We start from the raw sequence: 22,950 nt of genomic DNA on the forward strand, positions 1-22,950 counted from the left end.
TGTGAAGGACTTGGGACGTTTTTGCTGTGAAAATCAAAAGGTTGTGACAGAAAGGATGTTTTTCATCAGCGATAGAAATATGATTTAAGAAGGATAAGAGGTAATGTTAGCAAGTTTAGTTTGAAAATGTTTAATAGCAAGTAAGACACATTTAGACAACATTTAAAGAAAATAATAATAATAATAATAATAATAATACGTATTTATTTGCAACAACTGATGGAGTGCTGAATGCTGCACGCTCACGCAGCGTTGTCAGAGTAATATTGAGCATGAGCAAATAAGTTGCTAGCTGCAACTCACTGAACAGCCACCGGTGTCACTAATAACAAGGGGTTCTGAATTCTACATAAAGTCCCTTTAAATAAAATGAAAACAGACAGTTCTGTTTAATCTAGCATGTTCCCATTTAAATGTACAATAACAGCCCATACTGGGGATTACAAGCAGTAATTTCACAGGGTTGCATAAGACAAGTTGTAAATTGAGCCACCCCACCCACAGTCTAGAGAACAGTTTACAGCATTTGTTACATGATATATTCAAGAAGTACTCTTCATTTGGCTTGATGTGATTGAGAGGAGCATATGGGAGAAGTGTTGAACGGTTTTTGTTTAATTCTAAAAACTGTTTATTCGTGTTATATCACTACATATTCATCACATATTTCCAATGCATTTACACAAATTACATTTGTGTTATTTTCTAGTTTTGATTGCTTTTCTATTAATATAAAATATGGAAAATGATAATAAAAAGAACAAGACATGTCCAAACCTTTGACAGGTAGTGTTTCTATAAATAATGACATAATAAAAGCATACTGTGCTTTCCAAATTAGGTTGTTGAAAGCGATGTGTAGACAGTTAGATTTCTAGGTACTTCACTGCATTATCAAAGGTTGTGTTGGCTGCCAAAGAGATCCCACATGTCAGTGAGATTTTTAGATTGCACTGTCTTTTAAGGTAGCCAGAGGTAGTCATCTGCTAGCTTGCAACACTCATTTTATTACTACCTCTTTATAAAACTTTTTTGAGACTGCAATTGCTGCACATTGCGTTTAATAGGATAAACCTGACATTAAACAACTCCTGGCACATTTAACTCTCTTTAATGCATGCATATTTTGAGTTTGTAATCTCAAAGACAGAAAACATACCTTGGGAATGGATGAGGAGGTATACTTGAGTCTTCTTTCGCCAGTACATCGTTTTTATGATGCTTTCCTTTAATGTTTGCTTTTAGTAGAGAATGAAGTACTAACTTCTGTCTCTGACCTCCACAGAATGGCCTCAACGCTTTGCACTTGGCAGCAAAGGAAGGACATGTGGACATGGTCCAGGAGCTGCTGGGCAGGGGGTCTTCAGTTGATTCTGCAACCAAGGTACACTGTAAAAAAAATTCTGTAAAATTTACGGTAAAAAACCGGCAGCTGTGGTTGACGGAATTTTACCATAAAAGATACGGTAGCAACGTTTTAGGTTTTACGGTTTTAACTTAAATTTACAGTTAAATACCGTATTTTCATTAACTGATATAATGTTAATATACCAACCTATTGAAGTACTGAAATCTGTTTTGCACCTTTGTAATACACTGATAACCACCAAATGCAGGTGATGATGAGAAAGTCACATGATGAACCAAAGCCCATCACAAGCAGCTTTTAGATAATAACATATATAGAAGGTGCACAGTGTCATTCACACAAACACCAAACACCATCATGGTAACACACATGAAACTTAAATAATGCAATAAACATTCATTTAACAACATTAGGTGTAACACACAACCCTAATATACAAAACTGATAAGAAAAAACTAAGAAACATAGTTATTTCAACAAAAAAACATCAAATTTGAAATGTAACGCAGGGAATTCTGGGAATGTCAATTTACGGTTATTCACTGTAAATTATACAGTCTTTTTCACTTCCAAAAACGGTATACTACTGTAAAATTAATGTCCAATACATGTAATGTCCAATACAGTTTTTCACCGTATATAGTAGGGGAATTTACCGTTAACCATTTAACAGGTTTTTACTGTAGCATTTTTACAGTCTTTTACCGTTAAATTCACGGTCATTTTTTACAGTGTAGAGTTTCTCAAGAAAAATATGGATGGTACTTGTGTTAAGGTTTACAAAGACTGGCCGGAAGCTACAACCCAAGTTTACAAATAAAAATGGTGTAACATTATGCTGTGCTTTAAAAAGTATGCTAGCAACTCTGTAGATCACTTGCGAATGGTTTCTAGCTCTGCAGCACTGGCACTCTGTGAGGGACGTTTCTGGGAATTTTCTAGGAATGGCTTTGTGTAAATTAATGCTGATCAAAACCATGCACAGATTATCGTTTTCCTGACAGTTTGAAATAGTCTTAACAACACTTCCCAACCTTTCAATCACCAACCCAACACCTGTAAATACACTAAATGAATAGGGGGGAAACATGTCAGCATTGACATTTGAATATCAGTTCTTATTTCAAGCTGTCAGGTCCCTTTGACATTCATGCTGTGCTACTGCTTAAATTCATGTTTATACACAACAAGTATGTGCAATACAGATGTATTAAAACAACAACTTTAAATATAGAAATTTTGAGGCTGTGCTTTCCTTCTGTGACAGACTGGCATGGTACTTCAGTCAATATGACAAGAGCTGAAAGGCAGGACCACTAAGGTTCCTTCAGGCTACTAGACATGCACTCATGAAAAGCACTGTTAACTGTTTTGGGATATATCATTTATGGAATTTTGTGTAGAAGCTTCCACACTTCTAAAGTGTGCTTCAAAATATCTTCAAAGTTTTATTGCTTTTTGAGTTTTCTTTCAAATAAATGTCGCTGCATATGGTGGTCAGATACATTTTCACCACACCACATATTCTTCATTATTTAAGAGGGGTAATCAATGGTCAAAGGAGCATTCATCTATTTATGTATGTATTTATATTTCAAAAATATTTCCCCTTGAATTCAAATATGGATGGGTAGTTAACGGAATACAGTGGGCATATTTGGACACTAAATAAAGGGTTAAGGTTAGCTCTTTAGTACAGTCTGTTTATCTGTTTTCCAAAGGAACCAACTCCTATTGGTCTAAACTACAAAAAACAATAGAGCCCCTTATGATCAGTGATACTGTCTACACTGAATGGCCCATTCTATTTGTGATATACCTCACATGCTCATGCTCTGACACAAAGGACAAATGGATGTGGAACATTGGTATTGATACATCCAGGGTAGAGCATCAAGCAGTTACGGCACACACAGCGCCACCTGGCCAATTCTACTCCATCACAGGAGACCTGATTCAAACCTGAAACAAACAGATGCGAAGACTAGACTAATTTTTAATATATTTACAGCATAAGAAGAGTGGATGCAGCCATTTTAAACATGAATGTGCAAGACATCTGCTGTCAGCCGCTTGCAATTATTTTAGCTGTGCAAAAACATTCATTATTGTTGCTTGATGTTATTGTAATCATAAGCACATTACTTTGTAACTGAGACAGTTTACTGCAATTTGTTAAGCCGGTTGTATGCCAGACAAGCGGCACACTGCGCCAGAGCTAATTAAATGGACAGAGAAGCATTCTATCATATATCTCTCTTGGAAGGATTTAAACATCCAATAAGACAAATCAAATAATAGAAAATATGTATTGTACAGTATCTCAGTTGATGTTTTTCTTGATTTCTGATAGATGCACAATATAAAGAAATGGCAAAATGGCTGATCGTGCTGCACTAATTTTGTTCTAATTACTTTGCACACTCAATATTGCATTGCAAATTCAGAAACTTATCTAAAATATGACCTAGCATTGTTGTCCAGCAATAACAAGGAGTGATTGTATTTAACCCCTTTGCTGTCACCCCCCATTTTCGGCATGGAGACACAAATGACATACCCAAAATAAAAAGGTTGCTGCTCATGAGTCTTTCTGACTAGATATATAATCAACATATGTTCACAAAGCTGACACTTCAAAGTTTACTGTTCAAGAATCAGAATTACTCAGACTGTTATGATAATAGAGATATATAAGCTCAAACATAAAAACAAAAATAAAAATATTAAAAACATTTGTTTTTAAATGTATAAAAAATATGTTACTGTGGTAAATGGTTTTAGAAACACAATGAAGCTAAAGCCACAAGTCTACTGATGCTTCATTTCAAATTTCAGGACATAATCTCTAAAACTGTGAATTTTATGAAACATTTTCTAAGAACATGTCATGTGTGCTTTTAGAGAAGGCTAACAAAAGGCTAATAAAATTGATTTAGTCCCCCTCCCGCAAGGTTATATTCCGCACCCACCCGCTCACTCTTTGTTCACCCGCTGTCCGCTTAGAATAATTTTCTTCCCGACCGGACCATTCCCGCTAAATTTAGATCTCGTTTCCAGAATCTCACATTTAAATTTCCGCTACTGAAAGAAAGAGAGATCAACTAACAAATAAAAGTGTAGTCTGCACAAAATTGTATGTTATTTTATTCATCTTGTCAAGAGTCTTGAATTTATTGACTTTGACTTGAATTTATATGAATTATCTTAAGACACAAAATTCGTTTAATATTTTATGCAACACAGTTGGAAAAAAGTATCAGAGAAAATAAAAATGTACAAAAATTGTATTTCTTATTTTTATTCGTCTTGTCATTCGTTTAACATTTATGCACAGACCTCGCAAATAAAACGCGTGACGCAGAAAGCATGCATGCAGCGCGTGCATAACAGTCTGAGTGCAGGCTGTACCGGTGGTCAATAAGAATAAAGCGCAGATATGCTGTTCTGAATGGACGTCGGGAATGGGATATTGTTAGACCGCCTGCTCCCATTCAAATTACACCAGAGTTACCCACCGCTACCGCGTTTTATTCGGGAATTTAAAACAATTCGCAATTTCGGGAATGCAGACCTCTACACGGAAGAGTAAACACACTGAGACAGCCCAGGGAGCTGCTAATTATCATCAGATCGTGTAAATCAGTGGAAAATTAATAGAAATGATGATTCTGAAGAGATATGAAGTAAACGTGTGAATATATCTATATATCTCCATGTATATGCATCTTTGGACTATAAGCCCTTATTGACGCTGTTCAGTGAAGCTATGTGAACAAAAATAAATCGCTGCAGACGTGACTGAATATGAATGCGTGGTGAATTTCTATTCCAAATATGACACATACGGATTTATTATTTTGTACTCCTGACATAAATTACTAAATTACTGTCACTGCAACAATGTTTTATCAAAACAGTGGTCAAATATCGAAGCTGGAGTCTTTAATCGTTCTACTGTTGCACAGTTTGTCCAGATCAAGTAAGAGTGTGATGTTTTAACGTGCTGTGAAAGTGAAACAACAATAATCTGGGGCCGTTGCCGATCTTTGACAGCTAAGGGGTTAACAAATAGTTTTTGTAACATGTTTTGAAGTTATTATCCATGCCTTTCTAAATAAGGTATTCAGCTTTGGGCACATCCCTGATATAATATGTGGCATGCGATTTTAAGAGAAATGTCTGAGTAAATGATGAACGTGTTTGTTTGGCTCACAGAAAGGAAATACAGCTCTCCACATCGCTTCACTAGCAGGACAAGGAGAGGTTGTAAAGATCCTGGTCAAGAGGGGAGCAGACATTAATGCACAATCTCAGGTAGGAACAAGTTTGACATTTATGCCAACAAAAGTTCAAGCAAAAGCAAAAAAATAAATAAGTAAATACAATAAAAACCATTAAAATCTGTACTCTTATAGAATGGATTCACTCCCCTGTACATGGCTTCTCAAGAAAACCATTTAGATGTGGTGCGCTATCTTTTGGAGAATGGTGGAAACCAGAGCACCGCAACAGAGGTAAAAAGTTCAAGTGCTTCTAAAATTGTATAGAATGATAAACTTTGATAAAAAAGCCCCACAGCTGATCCTAAAGATTTCTTTGCTGATGGCAAAGTGCTGATTGCCTACATGCTGTAACAAATATTAACCCCTTACCCTGAACTACACCATAACCTTATCCTTAAAGTATACCCAGATAGCATCCAAATACTGTTGTGTCAGGATTATTGGCATAATTCAAGGTTAAGTGCATTATTTGAAATATTTGTTTTTCTCTTTTTGCAGGATGGCTTCACACCTCTAGCTATTGCACTGCAACAAGGCCATAATCAGGTGGTGTCCATCCTTTTAGAGAATGACACAAAGGGCAAAGTACGTCTGCCTGCCTTGCACATTGCAGCCCGCAAGGACGACACGAAATCTGCTGCCCTGCTACTCCAAAATGACCACAATGCCGATGTACAGTCTAAGGTAAATATGGGCGGAACATAGAGCTGAGGGTAGTATGTTCAAGGATGGAAGGAAATATAAGGAAATATATATTGAAATCCAAATTGAAATTTGGCTTCAAAATGTAAAAAGAATGTTTATTGGTATGATAAATAATGTCATTATGAATAATAAGAGTGAGTGTGGCCTTGGTGGGATTTATCAATTTCTGCATTAGTGTTGGGACCCGAGATTTGTTCTGGTAACGGTTCTTATACATCTTCATTCTTTTTCACGTTTTAGCAGACTTGTGCTTGCAGTCTAAATGGGATATTATTTTAGATATAGACTGGGTACTGTGAAATAATACAACTACATCTATCAACACATCTATCATTGTTCTCACTGGGTGCATGCTAACACTGTAAAACAAAATCAACCTTCTAAACTTTAAAGGTTAAACTGATTAAAGGTATTTCCTCCGTTGACTTCCATTTGAACAGAACTGTCAGAATTCTGCTGCATACACATTTTTAGCAAACATTGCAGTTTCCCAGGGGACAGGGGCTCTGTTAAAAAATATTTTTTTGTGATCTCTGACCTGTGCAAAGACATTTGATCAATCTCTCAGCTGAATTGGAAAAAAATACACAAACTTAAAAGCTGCATGTTTCGATGGGAGTTGTGGTGTCCGTAATTTTGCATGCTTTGCATGTGACTACAATTGCAGTTTGAATCAGACTAATGACTTGCTCAGTAATTGAATTGGTAGTTACACATTCAGAACAGTTTTGTCGTAATAACTGGTAGTTTAATTTAAAACTCTGATGTTAAAATAGTAGTTTTTGTATGTTTAGGTATATTGTTAGCACCAATTGAAACAAATCATCAGATTCATTTCATACCTTAAGATTCCCATCCCTACTCTGCATGTCGCTATTAACAGACCGTTACAGATTCAGCATCTTGTCACATTGTTCTTGTAAAACTGTCTTGTTTATAGTCGTGTTTGTATGTGACTTGCAGTGGTTTCAGGATGTTTTTAGTGTCTTCCATTATTGTGCCAGATGAAATCGTTTGTCTGTGTTTGTCTCTCTGCGTTTCTCTGTTTCTCTCTCCAGTATAAATGTGCCTGCATCCTGTGTTTCCATCCTGACGCTATCCGGGTTTCACTGTTTTATCTACTTACCCATTACTTTATTTTATCAGTCGTAAAAACATTCACTTCTTAGTGTATGCCATAACTGACTGTAAATATGCAGAAACAGCATGCACTTGCAAAATGAATGTGCACAGACGCGCAGCCTACATTTGTGTGAAAGTGTGCATGCATGTCTGTTGTGTGCGGTGTGTTTGTGTTTAAGACCGAATGTTTTCTCTTTTTTGTTTTCGAAATGCTAATAGAGGTATTTATTTTTCTTTAAAATAGCCAATGATTTATACTTTAAGTGTTGTTTTAACTTTAGTTCAAAGTAAAAAATGCAACATTCAGAATGTTTCTGATGATGAAAAATGTGCCAGTTTAATTTTAGTTTCAGTTTAAAACCAAAGTAGTTAAGTGATTCATTTAAAAATAATTTTAGACATTTGTTGACTTAAATGTCATGTGAAATGTTTATATTTATGTATAAGCTAGTTTTAGTCTAGCCTAATTTACAATATTTCATACAGATTCCTGTAAATATAGAACATCAAATTAATTAATTTTTAATCATAAGATGTGTGAATGTGTGATTTTGTCTATGTTTTGCTAGTAGTCCTGTCTTTTGATAGCTATTGACATGCATCATCACACAAAAGCAAATTATTGAGCCAAGACCACCATAAAACCACAGTATTCACAAGAGTATCTATTACAAGGGTTCATTTATTTTGCAACAGAAAGCGATAATAGCAGTTATTCATGAAAAATAATGTGATTTGAGTGGTCACGTGACCTCATACCGTTCGTCATCTCATGTAAGTTAGTATACCTTTAAGAATGGGTTTCTAGTGGCAGGCTGGGTAATAGATATGGTCCCTCAGAGAAAAATGAAGACCTCTTGCTTCTCTGGCACAATTTGCATGCTGCCGCTATCAACCCCAAATGTGTTTGAGTGAAATATAACAAGCCTATTTCCTTCCCTGTTTTGCTGCAACAGATGATGGTCAATAGGACAACTGAGGTAGAGATATTTATCTAGTTCCTCATTTTTTTGGGCAAATAAAAACTATTGATTTATTGTATTCATTTTTGGTCCTCTTTTTGGCATGTAGAATTGAGCTTTTCTGTTTGTTAACTCAGCATTTTTAGTTCTTTTGAACCTTTGCATGGCTGGTTAGTCTCATTCACAGCATCATCCAAACCCCTTTGCATATGTCACGTCAGAAATTTCAGTTTTATTTGTAAACTGTATTGAATGAGAATGTTATATGTTATATCTAGTGCCATGATTGCTGCTGATTTTTTAAGCTGCAAGGGCACTTTAACATAACTGTTAATGCAAGAGTACTGCATGCTCAGTTGAGTTGAAATTTTATATATATCACGTCCATTGTCTTAATGTTTTATTATCAATTTAGCAGTCTTTTTAAATTCATTAGTTTCTAATAAATTAATAAAAAATATTCAGACAAGTGCACAACACTGTCTTATATTGGCTTTGCTTGCTGCCTTTCCTGAAATATAAGCCTACACAAGCCTAGGGAAGCGAGTCACATGATTTTAATGAAATGGACATTTATTTCATTACTCTTACCTAAAGGTCAAATAGACCCCAGTGGCATGAATTTGCCTCTGAACAACAATTGCTTGACTTCCAGCACGCATTAGTGTGATTGCATTAAGCTCTTTAATAATATAATATATATAGGCTGTGCTAAGAGGGGTTAATCGTTCTTTTTCAACATCCATACATCCACCAGAAATAATGTTTGAATGTTTGCAGGTGGCATATAAATTCTTAAACTGTTGTTGTGTTAGCGTTATCAGTTATGATGTTTTGATATGATTATGAATATTATTGATATTATTATTATTGATGGAATGATTATTATGTGATACACAGCTGGATGTATGAATGCTACCAGCTCAATGCAATATCATACATGTTACAAAAGTATGTTCAGAAGGAAGGTTTTGTAGTTAGTGGTCTATATAATTATGTACTTCGAAATTATCAGATTTCTTTAACCTTTGCAGGCAATTTGCTGTTTGCAAAGTTTTTATTAGGTTTTAATGTAATTATCCACTGCACAGCATGCTGCATCGCATATTTGATTTTGCACCAGCTTTGAACGTGTTTCACACAGTCAATATATTCTTCACACTTTTGTAAATGATGTTTTCACATTAAATCGGACCGTGACTTTCAGAATGGGAAGGTAAGGCAAGAATTTCACATATTCAAACTCCTCTACAATCTTTACCTTCTTATAGTCCAGACATGATTTTATTACTGATATTATCTGCATACTGCACTTTTGTTTTTTTGATACTTTTATGTTTTCTTTAGTCTTTTTCTTTAAGTTCCCCTTGTTTTCATTATACTAAAACTGTATGTCATCTTAAATGTTGTTTTTGTCTGTCTTTTGTTATGTTCTGTAAACAGCTTTCTCTTTATTTTAAGTTGATTTATTTGTAATTTTAGTATATTTATTTGTTTGCATGCCTGCGTCTAGGAGTTTGACCTCTCTTAAAGTTTATATGTGTATGTTTATGTGTGTTAGTTGTCAAAAGTTTAAGGTTTCTTTTCAGACTTCTTCACATGGGACCAAAGGTGCCTTTAAGGCAACAAGGAGCTCAATCCGTTTTCATAATTGTCCATTTTGTACGTTTATGTGATTGCTGCATGCTAATGTAGTCTATTAAAACAAGATAATGTCAGGGTTGCAGTTTTGGGCTGGAGTTGAAGATGACACTAATTGCAGATCTGAAACCAGCTTTTTAATTGTAAGTTAACATGGTTGTATAGGCGAGGTTAGCTGTTTTCAGATCTGTGTTTATTGACAGCTTGGCTCTAAAGCATTGTAGGAATGTTGTCTTATATCTCATGTTTTTTATTTTATTTTCTTCTTGTGCCCCATCCCCTTTTTATTCTTTTTGTAGAGTGGATTCACACCCCTGCATATCGCTGCTCACTATGGAAATGTAAATGTTGCAACACTGCTCCTCAATCGAGGGGCTGCTGTGGACTTCACTGCAAGGGTGAGCGTTTACAGCTTTTACATGCATGTACATGAGCTTGACTTCCTTAAGCACTTGTACATTTACTATTAAAGCTACTTCATAATAACACAATAAGATACAATACACAAACTAAGAATTTAAATTAACTTGACATTTAAAAAGGGCTAAATGGTCATTGAAGAAAAAAAAAAAAAGACCAAAGTTAACAACTATCTGAAATTATATAGTTACGGAAATTATTACAAATGTATTATTTATTTATTTTATTTTATTTTTATTGGCCATGATGTGCAATCCAAGTTGTAAACATTTTAGGCAAAGCTTGTGATTTTACATTAGATAAAAAGAAATCCATAAAATATGTAAAGATGATTCTCAGCTCAATTAATTTCTGACAACACATTTTTAGACAACACATCACATGCATTTTTTAAAAATATTTGTTTCTTTTGTCTGTACAGAATGGGATCACACCACTACATGTTGCGTCTAAGAGGGGAAACACTAATATGGTTCATCTGCTGTTGGACAGAGGGGCTCAGATTGATGCCAAAACAAGGGTTAGTAACAATTTGTTTGCACTTTTGTTTTGTACATAGTGTATACACATAGCTGAGATGGCTAGCATTTTTATGAGTCTGATATAAGCCAGATGTCAGTTAACAATAGAAAAAAGGTATGCTATGCTTAGATCTAATTTATGAATTTATGTTTATGTTTTTTTAAAAGTTGCTCTTAAAAGTGTAATCTGCTTCATATCAAACTACTTAATAAACAGTAAAAATTACCTATTGAAATTAAGAAACTCTCTTTCTACTTTGGCTGCTCCTGTCTGCACCACCAGCAGAATTATCAGCACATTGTTTTGGCACATTTCACACAGGATGACCTTTCTTATTGAAAATAAATAACTAATATAAAATAAATGATTAAAATAAACCTTGTATCTGCTAACTGCTATCTTGGGCCAAATGCAGGGAATGGATGACCAGTTCATAACAGGGCTAACACAGACAAACACATTCACACTCTGAATCTATAAGCAAATTAGTGTCACCAGTTCCCCTGACCTACATGTCTTTGACTTGTACAGAAAACCAGAGCACCTGAAGGAAACCCATGCAAACACAGGGAAAACATGCAAAATCATCACATAGAGGCCTACTGGAACCTTCATTAATCGAAAGTCTCAATCCAATAAGCAGTCAGATGATCTAATAAGCAGTCAGAAGTCTTTAAAGCCTTTGTTACATGCATTGTTATAATCCCATTTTAATTACATCATCCAGTTAAACCTTATAGGCTTTAATTTGCCAAAATATTAAAATGATACAAATATGTGTATTTATATATTCAAATACACATAGATTTGTTTTTGCCTGAATTGTAAACTTAATATTAGTGGAAACCACAATTCCTATGTGCAGTCACCAGTGATGATGAGTCACTGTAGCTGTGTGTGTGTGTGTGTGTGTGTGTGTGTGTGTGTGTGTGTGTGTGGTCTGATTAAAGCCATGACCGGCTGTGTTCTTCTTCAGATTTTGACTGCAGTGTGGAGTCCAGCTGGTTGTGTTCTGTCCCTTTCTTCTGCAGTCTCCCTCCTGCAGTGTCTGATGTATCATCCTACACACACACACACACACACACACACACACCCCTTTCACGCTCTGTTGTTACTGACTTCAGCAGTGCTTTTTATGTGCTATAAGCAATGATGAATGCACTGAGTGTAAAAGATACAGGAGAGAGACTATGGTTGAGAGTGTAGGGGTTAAGGAGAATTTACATGTAGATAACGTCACATTTGTGATTTTTTTCGAGTTCCAAAGTGCTTTGTAATGAAATTACTGATGAGACCTTAAGGTGAGAATGTCTGTGTTGCAGGATGGCCTCACACCTTTACACTGCGCAGCAAGAAGTGGGCATGACACAGCAGTGGAGCTCTTATTGGAGAGAGGAGCCCCTATGCTGGCCAGAACCAAGGTAGCTATCGAAATGAGGACTTCTATAATATAACATGCTATTGTTTTTGTGTAATAATAAATATAAATTCTGGACGTTAACTGTAATGTGTTGTTGAAGGTAAAGGTAAAGGGTAAAGCTTTGTTACTGTTTGAAATTACACCCTAATACCTAAATTACTAAGTAATGTCTGTTATAGCTTTGAAAATCTTTCCCTTCCCATAACATGACATTTTGTATACACTGCAACATGTACAAAGACACACTACCAAACTCACCAAAGGTGTCAACACTGTAAGCAGTGCAACATCTAATGATGCATAGTCACTGCATGCAAGTAATCAGTTATCCACAGCAAAAAAAAAAAACTTTGTATTTAGTAAGTACTCTTGTTTTGGATGAGAGATTGCCTCAACCAGCTGATATAAGAAAAAAGTTAATCCAAGAAATAGCAGTTTCAAAAAAAATTTACACAGTAACATAAATAAGATAAATGCAAATTTCGATAGGCATATCAAAAAAATTAATTATTAATATTATCTAATGATATGGTGTTGTGTTTCTGATAATACGTATTGGTAAATCATAGTAAACATGAAATACATTGTGAAATTATTTTAATTTAATTATTATTTTTTTTAATTTCAGAAACTGTCAATTAAATTCTAAATGCTGCAAAATCTGGTTAGTTACTTTGAGTAAGAGTAACTCAATAATGTAATGCATTACTTTACATTATTTACAACTCAACCCATCACATACCAAAAACAATTTTCTTTTGTCTCTCCTAAAGTTTCAAAGTTTAAAAATGTTTTACATTGCCAAACACATACAGACTAATATGGGATGTGTCAATGAAAAAGTTTTCTCTGACTTTCTTTTTCAATTTACTCTTGTTGTGTCTAGAACGGTTTATCTCCACTCCACATGGCAGCGCAGGGTGACCATGTGGAGTGTGTCAAACACCTGCTGCAGCACAAGGCACCTGTTGATGATGTCACACTGGACTACCTGACAGCCCTCCATGTTGCCGCCCACTGTGGTCACTACAGAGTTACCAAACTTCTATTAGACAAGAGAGCCAACCCGAATGCTCGAGCATTGGTACATGCATTCTTCTTATTGTGGGTCTTGTTTCCTCTATAAAGCTTTTAATAATCTTACACTTTCTTGCTTGCTTGCTTCTTTTTAGAATGGTTTCACTCCTCTACACATTGCCTGTAAGAAAAACAGAGTCAAAGTGATGGAGCTCTTGATCAAGTATGGAGCATTCATTCAAGCTATCACTGAGGTATGAGCACAGAGACTAACACTCCCATACGAACATCATGGTTTCATGTGCTTTGGACAGGCTAAAGCTGAACTGGCTAGATACTGACCAGCAGGAAGAGCAGTCCAAGTTGGATGAGTGCTTTCTGCTTGGTTGTAATTTGCATCCACATTCTAGATTTCCATAATGAGTCATCAAGAACTTCAAAGCAGCTGTTTTCAGATCGTATCACTAATTCGGCTACTTCTGACTTTAACACCATCATGGGTTTAGTGGAGCAAGGGTATATGGATATTTCAAAGGTTATTTCCTTTCCTAGGAAATTTCACACCGTCATTGGTCCTATCTTTGAAAACAAAACCTACCGTTCCATCTAATCCTTGTAGGACTACGTCTTTCCTGATTAGCAAGTCCTACATGGCTGCTGGCCATGGCGGTACTACAGGCGTGCTAAGAGGACGTCTTTAAGGATATGTTCAAAGGGGCCCCTGAGGCAGTCAAACAGCTCCGGTGTGCCGCTGATCTGGTGCTTCGAGTCACAAATCATATGGTTTGCACAGTCAGTCTCTCCATTGCAGGTTTGTTTTGCGACAAAGATGCATCTGTGGCTCAATCTCACAGAGATCAGAAAGAAAGGAGAAGACCTTTTTGCTCAATGCCCCTGTCCAGTGTCTCTGTCTGTGCTTTTCTGCAACATGGTCAGTGCTGTCATCAAGAAATTCCACATGGCAAAGCAGCACTCAGCTACGTTCAAGCAGTTCATTCCTTTACACACTTGAGAGCTTGTAATGTCTGCAGGTTGTTCTTGCCATATTCTCTAGTGTCATAAAGAGGAGCAGAAGAGTTTTGATATTGTCTGCCCTCTCCCTCCGAAAGGCTGGGGTGTGTGTCCAGCAACCATGCATTGGGCATTGACCTGGCTGATAAGTCTTCCCGGTCTTTGTGACAAGAGTATTTTACTTACCCCACTGGCAGATAATTTTACTTGTTTTAAGCAAGATGCGCTTAATTTATTTTTTTCCCCCTGGAAACAAGACTAAATATCTTAAGTCATTTGGCTTATCTAGTAAAAGTATCTTGATTTAAGAATTTTTTGATATTTTGGCTAGAAACAAGACAAAAATACTAAGTAAGATAAGCCATTTTTTGCAGTGATGCTTCTTCCCATATGCCTGCGACGTTGCATTTCCATCAAGCGGTGCCCCGATCATTCATGCTGGGCTCAAGGTCCAGTCCAAACATTTTTATACCCCTCATGACACAGTTAGAGACGTTGCAGGCTCTCTCCCTCCAGCACATTCTCATGTGATCGTATCATCTCATTTAGGCTCAGACAGACACTTGGCCATTCAGAGCCCTATGTCACAGGCTTCAGTGACAGAGCACCTGACACATCTCTCTGTCCATCTGCCAACATGGAGACTTCTGCCAAATGTGTCCTGATGGGTTTTTTAGAACCGTATGGCATCCTGTTTCTGCACGTTCGAATAGGAAATTTATTTATGACTTATTGGAAATTTGGACAACATCACCATTTTATGACTGACCAAATGTTTCCATAGTGTCAGCTACTGATGCAGCTTCTCATCCCTACTCAGGGAACAAGGGTTACATACATACTGAAAGTTACTAATAAATGTTTGGTTTCAGCTTTGTTTAACATTTTACCACATTCTGATCAATTCCATAATTTTTTCCTGCACAGTCAGCATAGAAAAACATAGATTCAGAACACAATAGAGCTGTTTAGGGTCTATTCATTTTATTGATCAATACTGTATATCAATATAATCACAATACATTTACATTTAGTAATTTAGCAGATGCTTTTATTCAAAGTGACTTACAAATGAGGACAACGGAAGCAATCAAAATCAACAAAAGAGCAATATGCAAGTGCTATGACAAGTCTCAGTTAGCCTAACCCAGTACACGTAGTGTCACACTCTGCCTCGGAGAGGAACAATGGAGACGTGGAATAAACGAAACAGTCTTTAATATAATCCACACACAGGGTACATCCAACACTGGAAACGGCAGGAAACACACGAACATAACAAGTAGACTCGACAAAACCAGAACGCAAAGGCATAGACTTAAATAAAGGGGATGATTGGGGAAACACCGGTGCATGGGATCATAATCAAACTAATTAGACTGAACGAGGACAGGAACATGACCAAGTAAGGGAAAACAGGAACAGAAACAGGGGCAAAACAGGTCCATGATCCTGACACGTAGCACTTTTTTTTTAAAGTATATAATAAATAAAAAGAACAGATATAATAGAAAAAGAATAGAGCAAGCTAGTGTTAGAGGCCTTTTTTTTTGCTTTTTGTTAATTGTATAACAATACCAGTATATACTTAATATGCATATGTGCATGTTGTGCTTATTTGGTAGAAACAGTTAGTAGATGATGTGTGTTGATGATTTATTTGATTTAGATAATTAGGCTGATGTCGTTGTCATCTCTCCATCTCTCTCTCTCTCTCTAGTCTGGTCTCACACCAATCCATGTGGCAGCCTTCATGGGTCACCTCAACATTGTTCTTTTACTACTGCAGAATGGAGCCTCCCCTGATGTTAGCAATATAGTGAGTGAACAGTGAGCTATCTGTCTTCCATCATGGAACCTTAAAAGTGGTCAAACTGTTCTACAGGCACAGCATGATTTACACATAGCGCTAAATAAAACTATGCATAAATATATATTTTATTAATATCCATCAGTATACTGAATTAAATTGAACTTTGATGCAAAGCATTCTAGAAGTGCCTTTTTCATTTAAAGCATATTTTTAATGCTGGCATAAAGGTAGAATAATGAAGATGCCTATGCCTACCTTTCGAAACAGGCGTTGGGTTTTAATTATTTAAACCGTGGAGGTTAAGCTAAGAAAAAAAGTTAGAATTCTCTGGTCTAGAGCATTGAATACTCCCTCTGTATTCTAAGCGTGGAGAGACCGCTTTGCACATGGCTGCCCGTGCTGGACAGATGGAAGTTGTCCGCTGTCTTCTGAGAAATGGAGCCATGGTGGATGCAAGAGCAAGGGTAAGACAAAGGCATACTTCAACACTGCATGTGTTCACTTAATATTAATATTTATCCAATCCTTCTGTCTTATTTGAGAGGGAATAGGTATTCCAACTGTAATGACTGTAATGTTTGACAATGTCAAAAGTAGTGGGTAACTAACTACTATAAGCTTTTAAGGGTCTGTGAGAGCAGGGTGGTCAGAGGCTGATAAAATGCAGATATTTAGCCCATATATAATACAATTTAATGACAACAGATGAGACATACACCAAACTGCTGAAATTAAACTTAAAACTTTAACACAGTGTTTACTCGAAATGTGCCTATATGCACCTATGTACCAATATCCCACTTCTCACCCATCAGGAGGATCAGACTCCGCTTCACATTGCATCTCGTCTGGGTAAGACAGAGATTGTCCAGCTCTTGCTACAACACATGGCTCATCCAGATGCAGCAACCATTAATGGTTACACCCCCCTTCATATCGCTGCACGCGAGGGACATCTGGACGTTACTTCAGTGCTGTTGGAGGCTGGCGCTTCTCACTCTTTAGCTACCAAGGTTAGTGATAGCCAGATATTACCTCCCTGTTGAAAAAACCTATTTATACCAGTATCATTGTGGTCATAAGTATACATACACCTTGTAGAATCTGCAAAAGGTTTTGTCTACTGGAAAACATGTAAATATCTCATGTAGCTTTTGAAGAACAGTACAAATAAAAAAAATGTTTTACATCCCTTTAGCGATTTACCTTCTTGAGCATAAATGAATGATTGCACCATTTGTAATAGTTGAGTCCCTTACTTGACATACAGCAAGTGTAAAAAGAAAAAAATATATGTATTGATGTCAAAATCAATAGTCATTGTTGGAAAGGTGTCAAATATGTATATGTTGCAAGTTATTATTATTTTCAAGGATTATTAACTAATATTAACTATAACTACAGATATAGTTATAAAAATACTGCAGTTATTGTTACTGCCACTGAGTTATTGTGGTATTAGTAAACATTAACTAGAAAGTACTATGTTCAGAAGGACTCACTGTCACTCCCTGCTGACAGAACCAAAAACTACATCTGAATCATATAGTAAAGAGTAAACAGAACTGTTTGACAGCTAGAGCTATTGCTTCAATTCACTGGGCCCAGGACAAAATTGTGGGCTTTATACACTCATATATCTCAAAACATATTTAGTCTGCCCATCTTCTCACAGGGCCCAGGGCAGTTGTCCACCTGACAGTATGGTAGCTGATAGAAAAATTATTTTTGTTGTAATAATTTTACAATAATTTGTAGCTTACTTTAAAATTTTATATTATTAGCTTTTAATGATTTTCTGTTTAGAATATGTTTATACTAAGTGTATATTAGTATTGTGTATAATGTCATATACATCTAGTTAGGTTAGTATGTTTGACAAGGATCAGTTGATTTATCTGTATTTTGCATTTAAATATTTACAGAAAGGGTTCACGCCTTTACATGTGGCATCAAAATACGGTAGCCTGGATGTGGCAAAACTACTTCTACAGCGGCGGGCACCCCCTGACTTTGCTGGGAAGGTAGGCACAAGCAAACTGAACTGACAATCTGTTTTAAAACACTGTTGTACATTTTGTAAAAAACTGTTTGTTGTAAATTTTGTAAAATAATGCTTTTTTTTAATGTTGTAAAAAAGTGTGTTTGCAGTTTATTTTTTTTATTTTTTATAAATATTTATATGACTGGTTGGTTTTAGCCTAATTCATAGAATTTTTGGAATGTTGTTTAAAAGAAATACATTGAGGCTATGTTGACTGCAAGAGTACTGGTAAGCATTGTTTCATTACTGACAACATTTTGTTAAGAAAAAGAAACAACATTGTTTTCTTCCTTTTTTCTTTAATAAGGAACTAGGTTTTGATTGCTCTCGAGCTTGCACTCTAATATAGACGATAACTTTACCTTCAAACTTACCACGCTATAACAATCCCTGTTAACACTGCTTTTTCATCAAATATTCCAGGTGTCATCAGGTTTGATTTAATGCTTTTTGCAATGCTAACAGTTCTCCCTTAATCATGTTGCACTGACCATCATCCCTGCAGAATGGTCTTACTGCTCTACATGTCGCTGCTCACTATGATAACCAGAAGGTGGCGCTCCTGCTTTTGGACAAAGGAGCATCTCCCCATGCCACAGCCAAGGTGAGATGATGTCATCTTAAAATATATATGACATTCCTTTTTTTTATTTTTTATTTCACATTTCTTTTTTCTCTAGCAAACTCTCTGTAGCTTCACCAGCCTAACTGTCCTCTGTGTCTTTTCTCTGTTCATGTAGAATGGATACACTCCCCTTCATATAGCAGCAAAAAAGAATCAAATGGAAATAGCTACAACACTCCTACAGTACGGAGCTGAGACCAACATCCAGACCAAACAGGGTGTGATGCCGCTCCATCTGGCTTCCCAAGAGGGACACAGTGAGATGGCAGCTCTGCTTCTGCAAAGAGGAGCTAATGTCAATGTACCCACTAAGGTGAATGATTATGAAAATACTTCAAATCACTACAAATATCAAATAAATTTAAACATTGTAAAAAAGACTTTTGAGGCAGAGTTTGCAAAATTGCATTAGGCATTTTAAAAACATTGAATGATAATTAAATATGCTCTCCATCACTTTGACATATAATAATATTAGCTATCTGGTCTTTTGTGTTTCCATACTTTGAAACATTATCACAATAAAGTAAATGACATTTGAAATAAGACAAAGATACAAAACATTTAATTAATGCAGTGGAATAATTTACATTACAGAAGAGCAAAAAAACACTAAAACAAATAACAATGGGACAAAGCAATGCAACAATTGTGTGTTTTTGAATAGTTTTATATACTCTGTGGTTATGTAAAACTGTGGTTTTACATGGCAAAAGAAAATGGAATAACAGGTAAGCCATTTTGTACCTATTAAGAGCCAATCTTCCATTTAATCTGACCTCTTGATGGATGTGTATCGTGCATGACTTTTTGTTCACTTATAAGCCCTATTTTTGTTTAAGAATAGCCAAGGCCAAGGCTATAAAAAGCTCTTCATTTCAGATTTTATTGTGATAATGAACTCAAGCTCTGTTGTGTAAAGGTCTCTGGTTTTATTGGTCCATTTATTTATTCATTATTTTTAATGTTTTCTCAGAGTGGACTTACACCCCTTCATCTTGCTGCCCAAGAAGACAGAGTAGGTGTTGGTGAGATTTTAGTTAAGCACGGTGCCAACATTGACCAACAAACCAAAGTAAGACGATTATTATTATATCCCAAAGTAAGAAATTTTTCTCAATAACTAGCACCGATGCTGATAATATGATCTCTATTTCAGTTGGGATACACACCACTTATTGTTGCCTGCCACTATGGAAATGCAAAGATGGTTAATTTTCTGTTGAAGAGTGGGGGAAGTGTCAATGCTAAAACAAAGGTATTTCTTAATCTCTGAATTTTTTATATTAATATAAAGACCATTTTATATTTAAATAAATAAAAAATAACGTCTCGGTTACGTATGTAACCCTTGTTCCCTGAAGGAGGGAATGGAGACGTCACGTCGGTGAACGACAAATTGGGATCTCGCTTAGAGAGACCAATCCACATCGAGTGTAAACTAAACGAGCCAATGCACATTGGCATGCGATGATTGCATCCAGCTGCCACTGATCACAGCATGAGCATAAAAAGGCAGCCGGTGCAATGCATACCAGGTTTTCGCTGAGGAGCCGAGCCGGTGACCCGGCCGTTCAGCGGTGGTACAGCAGCCGTGGCGACGAGACGTGATGTCTCCGTTCCCTCCTTCAGGAAAAGAGGGTTACATACGTAACCGAGACGTTCCCTTTCAGTCGGTCACTCCGAGTCACGTCAGTGACCGACGAATTGGGATCCCTACCGAAGCGTCATGGATGCTGCCCCTTCCAGTGTCCTGTGCGAGATGCCTGCGCCTGCGCTTTGTGGTGTAGGCCGGGGCTCGCAACAAGAAGACCAGTCAATGTTGTCATAGCACTACCCACTCAGTGAGATTGGATAACACTGGGAAAATGTACCCGTTCCACTTGGAACAGGAACGTTGCGGAAGCCCCATCCTTCCTGAAGGAGGTTTCGGAAGCACTTACACATATGACATCCGTTTAGGTGCATATGGAAGATTAGAGGTGATTGTAACCCTCATGGAAATGGCAGAAGTCTGCCGGGGAAACACAGGCTCTGAGACTATCCCGTGGACTTTACACATATGGGATCTGCTTAGGTCTCTACATATGGAACCCAGCCCTCTACCGGTTCTCAAGGATTCAGCGAGAGAGGGCCTGGGGCCGGACGTTCCGCCACGTCTGGCTGCCGAGGGGACGGAGGAGCCCGACAGGGCCTACAGTACGGACACTCTGGAGCAGTTTTAGCAAGCCGACACTAAACCGGTGCCTCTCAGCGCCTCTACCCGTTTGAGGTGAGAACACAGGAGGATACCGGCTCCACACAAAGGCTATAGAATCTTAGCGAACGTGTTGGGGGTCGCCCAGCCCGCAGGGGATGGAGTCTCCATTCTCCCGGGAGCGTAGCTTGTGACAGCTCGTCAACCGTACGTTGAGCAGACCCGGAATGTGAATTGCACGAAGTGACCTCAAAACCTTCTGACTCCAAAGGAGGAGGTGGCGGGCGTTTGCACCATGCGACGGTAGCACAGACCAACTTGTTGGTTAATGTACGCAACGGTCGCCGTGTTGTCTGTTCGGACCAGCACGTGCTTGCCTCGTAAGCACCCTTTGAGACGGTTCAAGGCAAGGCACACTGCTAACAACTCTAGGCAACTGATATGCCAGTGCAGTTGGGGGCCCGTCCATACCCCCGACACTGCGTTTCCGTTGTACGTGGCCCCCCAGCCGGTGGTGGAGGCATCCGTGTAAACCACAGCATGCCTGGAGACCTGTTCTAGGGGCACTCCTGCCCAGATGAACGAAAGGTCTGAACACGGGGTGAAGGTTTGGCGACAGGCCAGTGTAACTTGGACCTGGTGAGTGCCGTGCTGCCTCACCCACCTCGGGATTCGGCCATGAAGCCAGTGCTGGAGCAGTCTCATATGAAGCAGCCCCCCTGATGACCAGATCATGCTTCCCTACCGACTTCCCTTCCACGGGGTCATGGTTAGCAGCAATCGCAGCGACATAGACTTTAAGGGTGGAGGGAGACAGCCTTCGCTCCGACCCTTGCTGCAAAAAGGAAAGCACGACCCTGCTCGGGCATCTCCGGGGGTCTTCCCGACGAGAAGAACACCACTCGACGAACAGGTTCCACTTCACGGCGTAAGCGTGTGATCCAAGATTGGTCGTAACCCACTGCCTTTCTTGGGTAAAATGAAGTAAGGGCTGTAAAACCCTGTATTCATATTGGCTGGAGGGACCAGCTCTATCGCATTCTTCGCCAGTAGGACGGTGATCTCCGCATGCAAGACAGGAGCATCGGCCGCCTTCACTGTCGTGAAGTGGATGCCACTGAACTTGGGGGGATGCCGGGCAAACTGAATCGCATAGCCAAGGCTGATGGTCCGCAGAAGCCAATGAGACAAGTTGGGTAGCGCTAGCCAGGCACCCAGATACCGTGCAAGCGACGAGCAGGCTGGGGCGCTGCTTCTGTGCAGCCGAGAGCTACTGGACCCAGCTCTCGACTGCGTCGCCGAAGAGGCCGGTCTGGGACAGAGGGGCATTAAGGAACCGAACTTTGTCGGCGTCCCTTGTATCAACCAGACACAGCCAGAGATGGCGCTCCTGGACCACAAGTGTGGACATCGCATGACCCAGAGAACTCGCGGTGACCTTCGTCGCTCGGAGCACGAGGTCAGTAGCGGTTTGGAGCTCTTTCAGAACTTCCGGATCATGACCACCCTCGTGCAGGTCCCTCAGTGCCTTGGCCTGATGAACCTGCAGTAACGCCGTAGCGTGTAAGGCGGAGGCAGCTTCTCCACAGGCCATATAAGCATCGCCGGATAGGCCAGACGAGTACCTACAGACCCGGAAGGGGAGGCATGGTTCGCCCTGCCGGGTGGAGGCGGTATTAGGACACAATTGCTTTTAGGACAAATAAGACCCTTGTATACCCCCTAGCTGCACCAACGTCGAGGGTGGTGAGGGAGGAGGAACCAGCAGGTCGGTTTCCGGCAGTAAAAGGTGCCGT

The 22,950-nt window shown here is 38.3% G+C and overlaps 1 protein-coding gene across 1 annotated transcript in view; it reads left to right on the forward strand.

The window, feature by feature from the left end:
• The first annotated feature begins 1,166 nt into the window (after positions 1 to 1,166).
• The window catches only part of ank2b (ankyrin 2b, neuronal), a 75,946-nt gene continuing 54,162 nt past the window's right edge, over positions 1,167 to 22,950 (forward strand). The window contains exons 1-19 of the mRNA XM_016540838.1: positions 1,167 to 1,178; positions 1,286 to 1,384; positions 5,588 to 5,686; positions 5,788 to 5,886; positions 6,154 to 6,339; positions 8,439 to 8,462; positions 10,385 to 10,483; positions 10,927 to 11,025; positions 12,350 to 12,448; positions 13,334 to 13,531; positions 13,620 to 13,718; positions 16,196 to 16,294; positions 16,654 to 16,752; positions 17,104 to 17,301; positions 18,214 to 18,312; positions 18,838 to 18,936; positions 19,073 to 19,270; positions 19,934 to 20,032; positions 20,117 to 20,215. Coding sequence (XP_016396324.1) covers positions 1,167 to 1,178; positions 1,286 to 1,384; positions 5,588 to 5,686; positions 5,788 to 5,886; positions 6,154 to 6,339; positions 8,439 to 8,462; positions 10,385 to 10,483; positions 10,927 to 11,025; positions 12,350 to 12,448; positions 13,334 to 13,531; positions 13,620 to 13,718; positions 16,196 to 16,294; positions 16,654 to 16,752; positions 17,104 to 17,301; positions 18,214 to 18,312; positions 18,838 to 18,936; positions 19,073 to 19,270; positions 19,934 to 20,032; positions 20,117 to 20,215 — 2,103 coding nt within the window. The remainder of the gene's footprint in view (positions 1,179 to 1,285; positions 1,385 to 5,587; positions 5,687 to 5,787; positions 5,887 to 6,153; positions 6,340 to 8,438; positions 8,463 to 10,384; positions 10,484 to 10,926; positions 11,026 to 12,349; positions 12,449 to 13,333; positions 13,532 to 13,619; positions 13,719 to 16,195; positions 16,295 to 16,653; positions 16,753 to 17,103; positions 17,302 to 18,213; positions 18,313 to 18,837; positions 18,937 to 19,072; positions 19,271 to 19,933; positions 20,033 to 20,116; positions 20,216 to 22,950) is intronic.

Source organism: Sinocyclocheilus rhinocerous, unplaced genomic scaffold (genome assembly GCF_001515625.1).
Source record: "Sinocyclocheilus rhinocerous isolate Xijiao unplaced genomic scaffold, SAMN03320098_v1.1 scaffold36, whole genome shotgun sequence".
NCBI lineage: Eukaryota > Metazoa > Chordata > Actinopteri > Cypriniformes > Cyprinidae > Sinocyclocheilus > Sinocyclocheilus rhinocerous.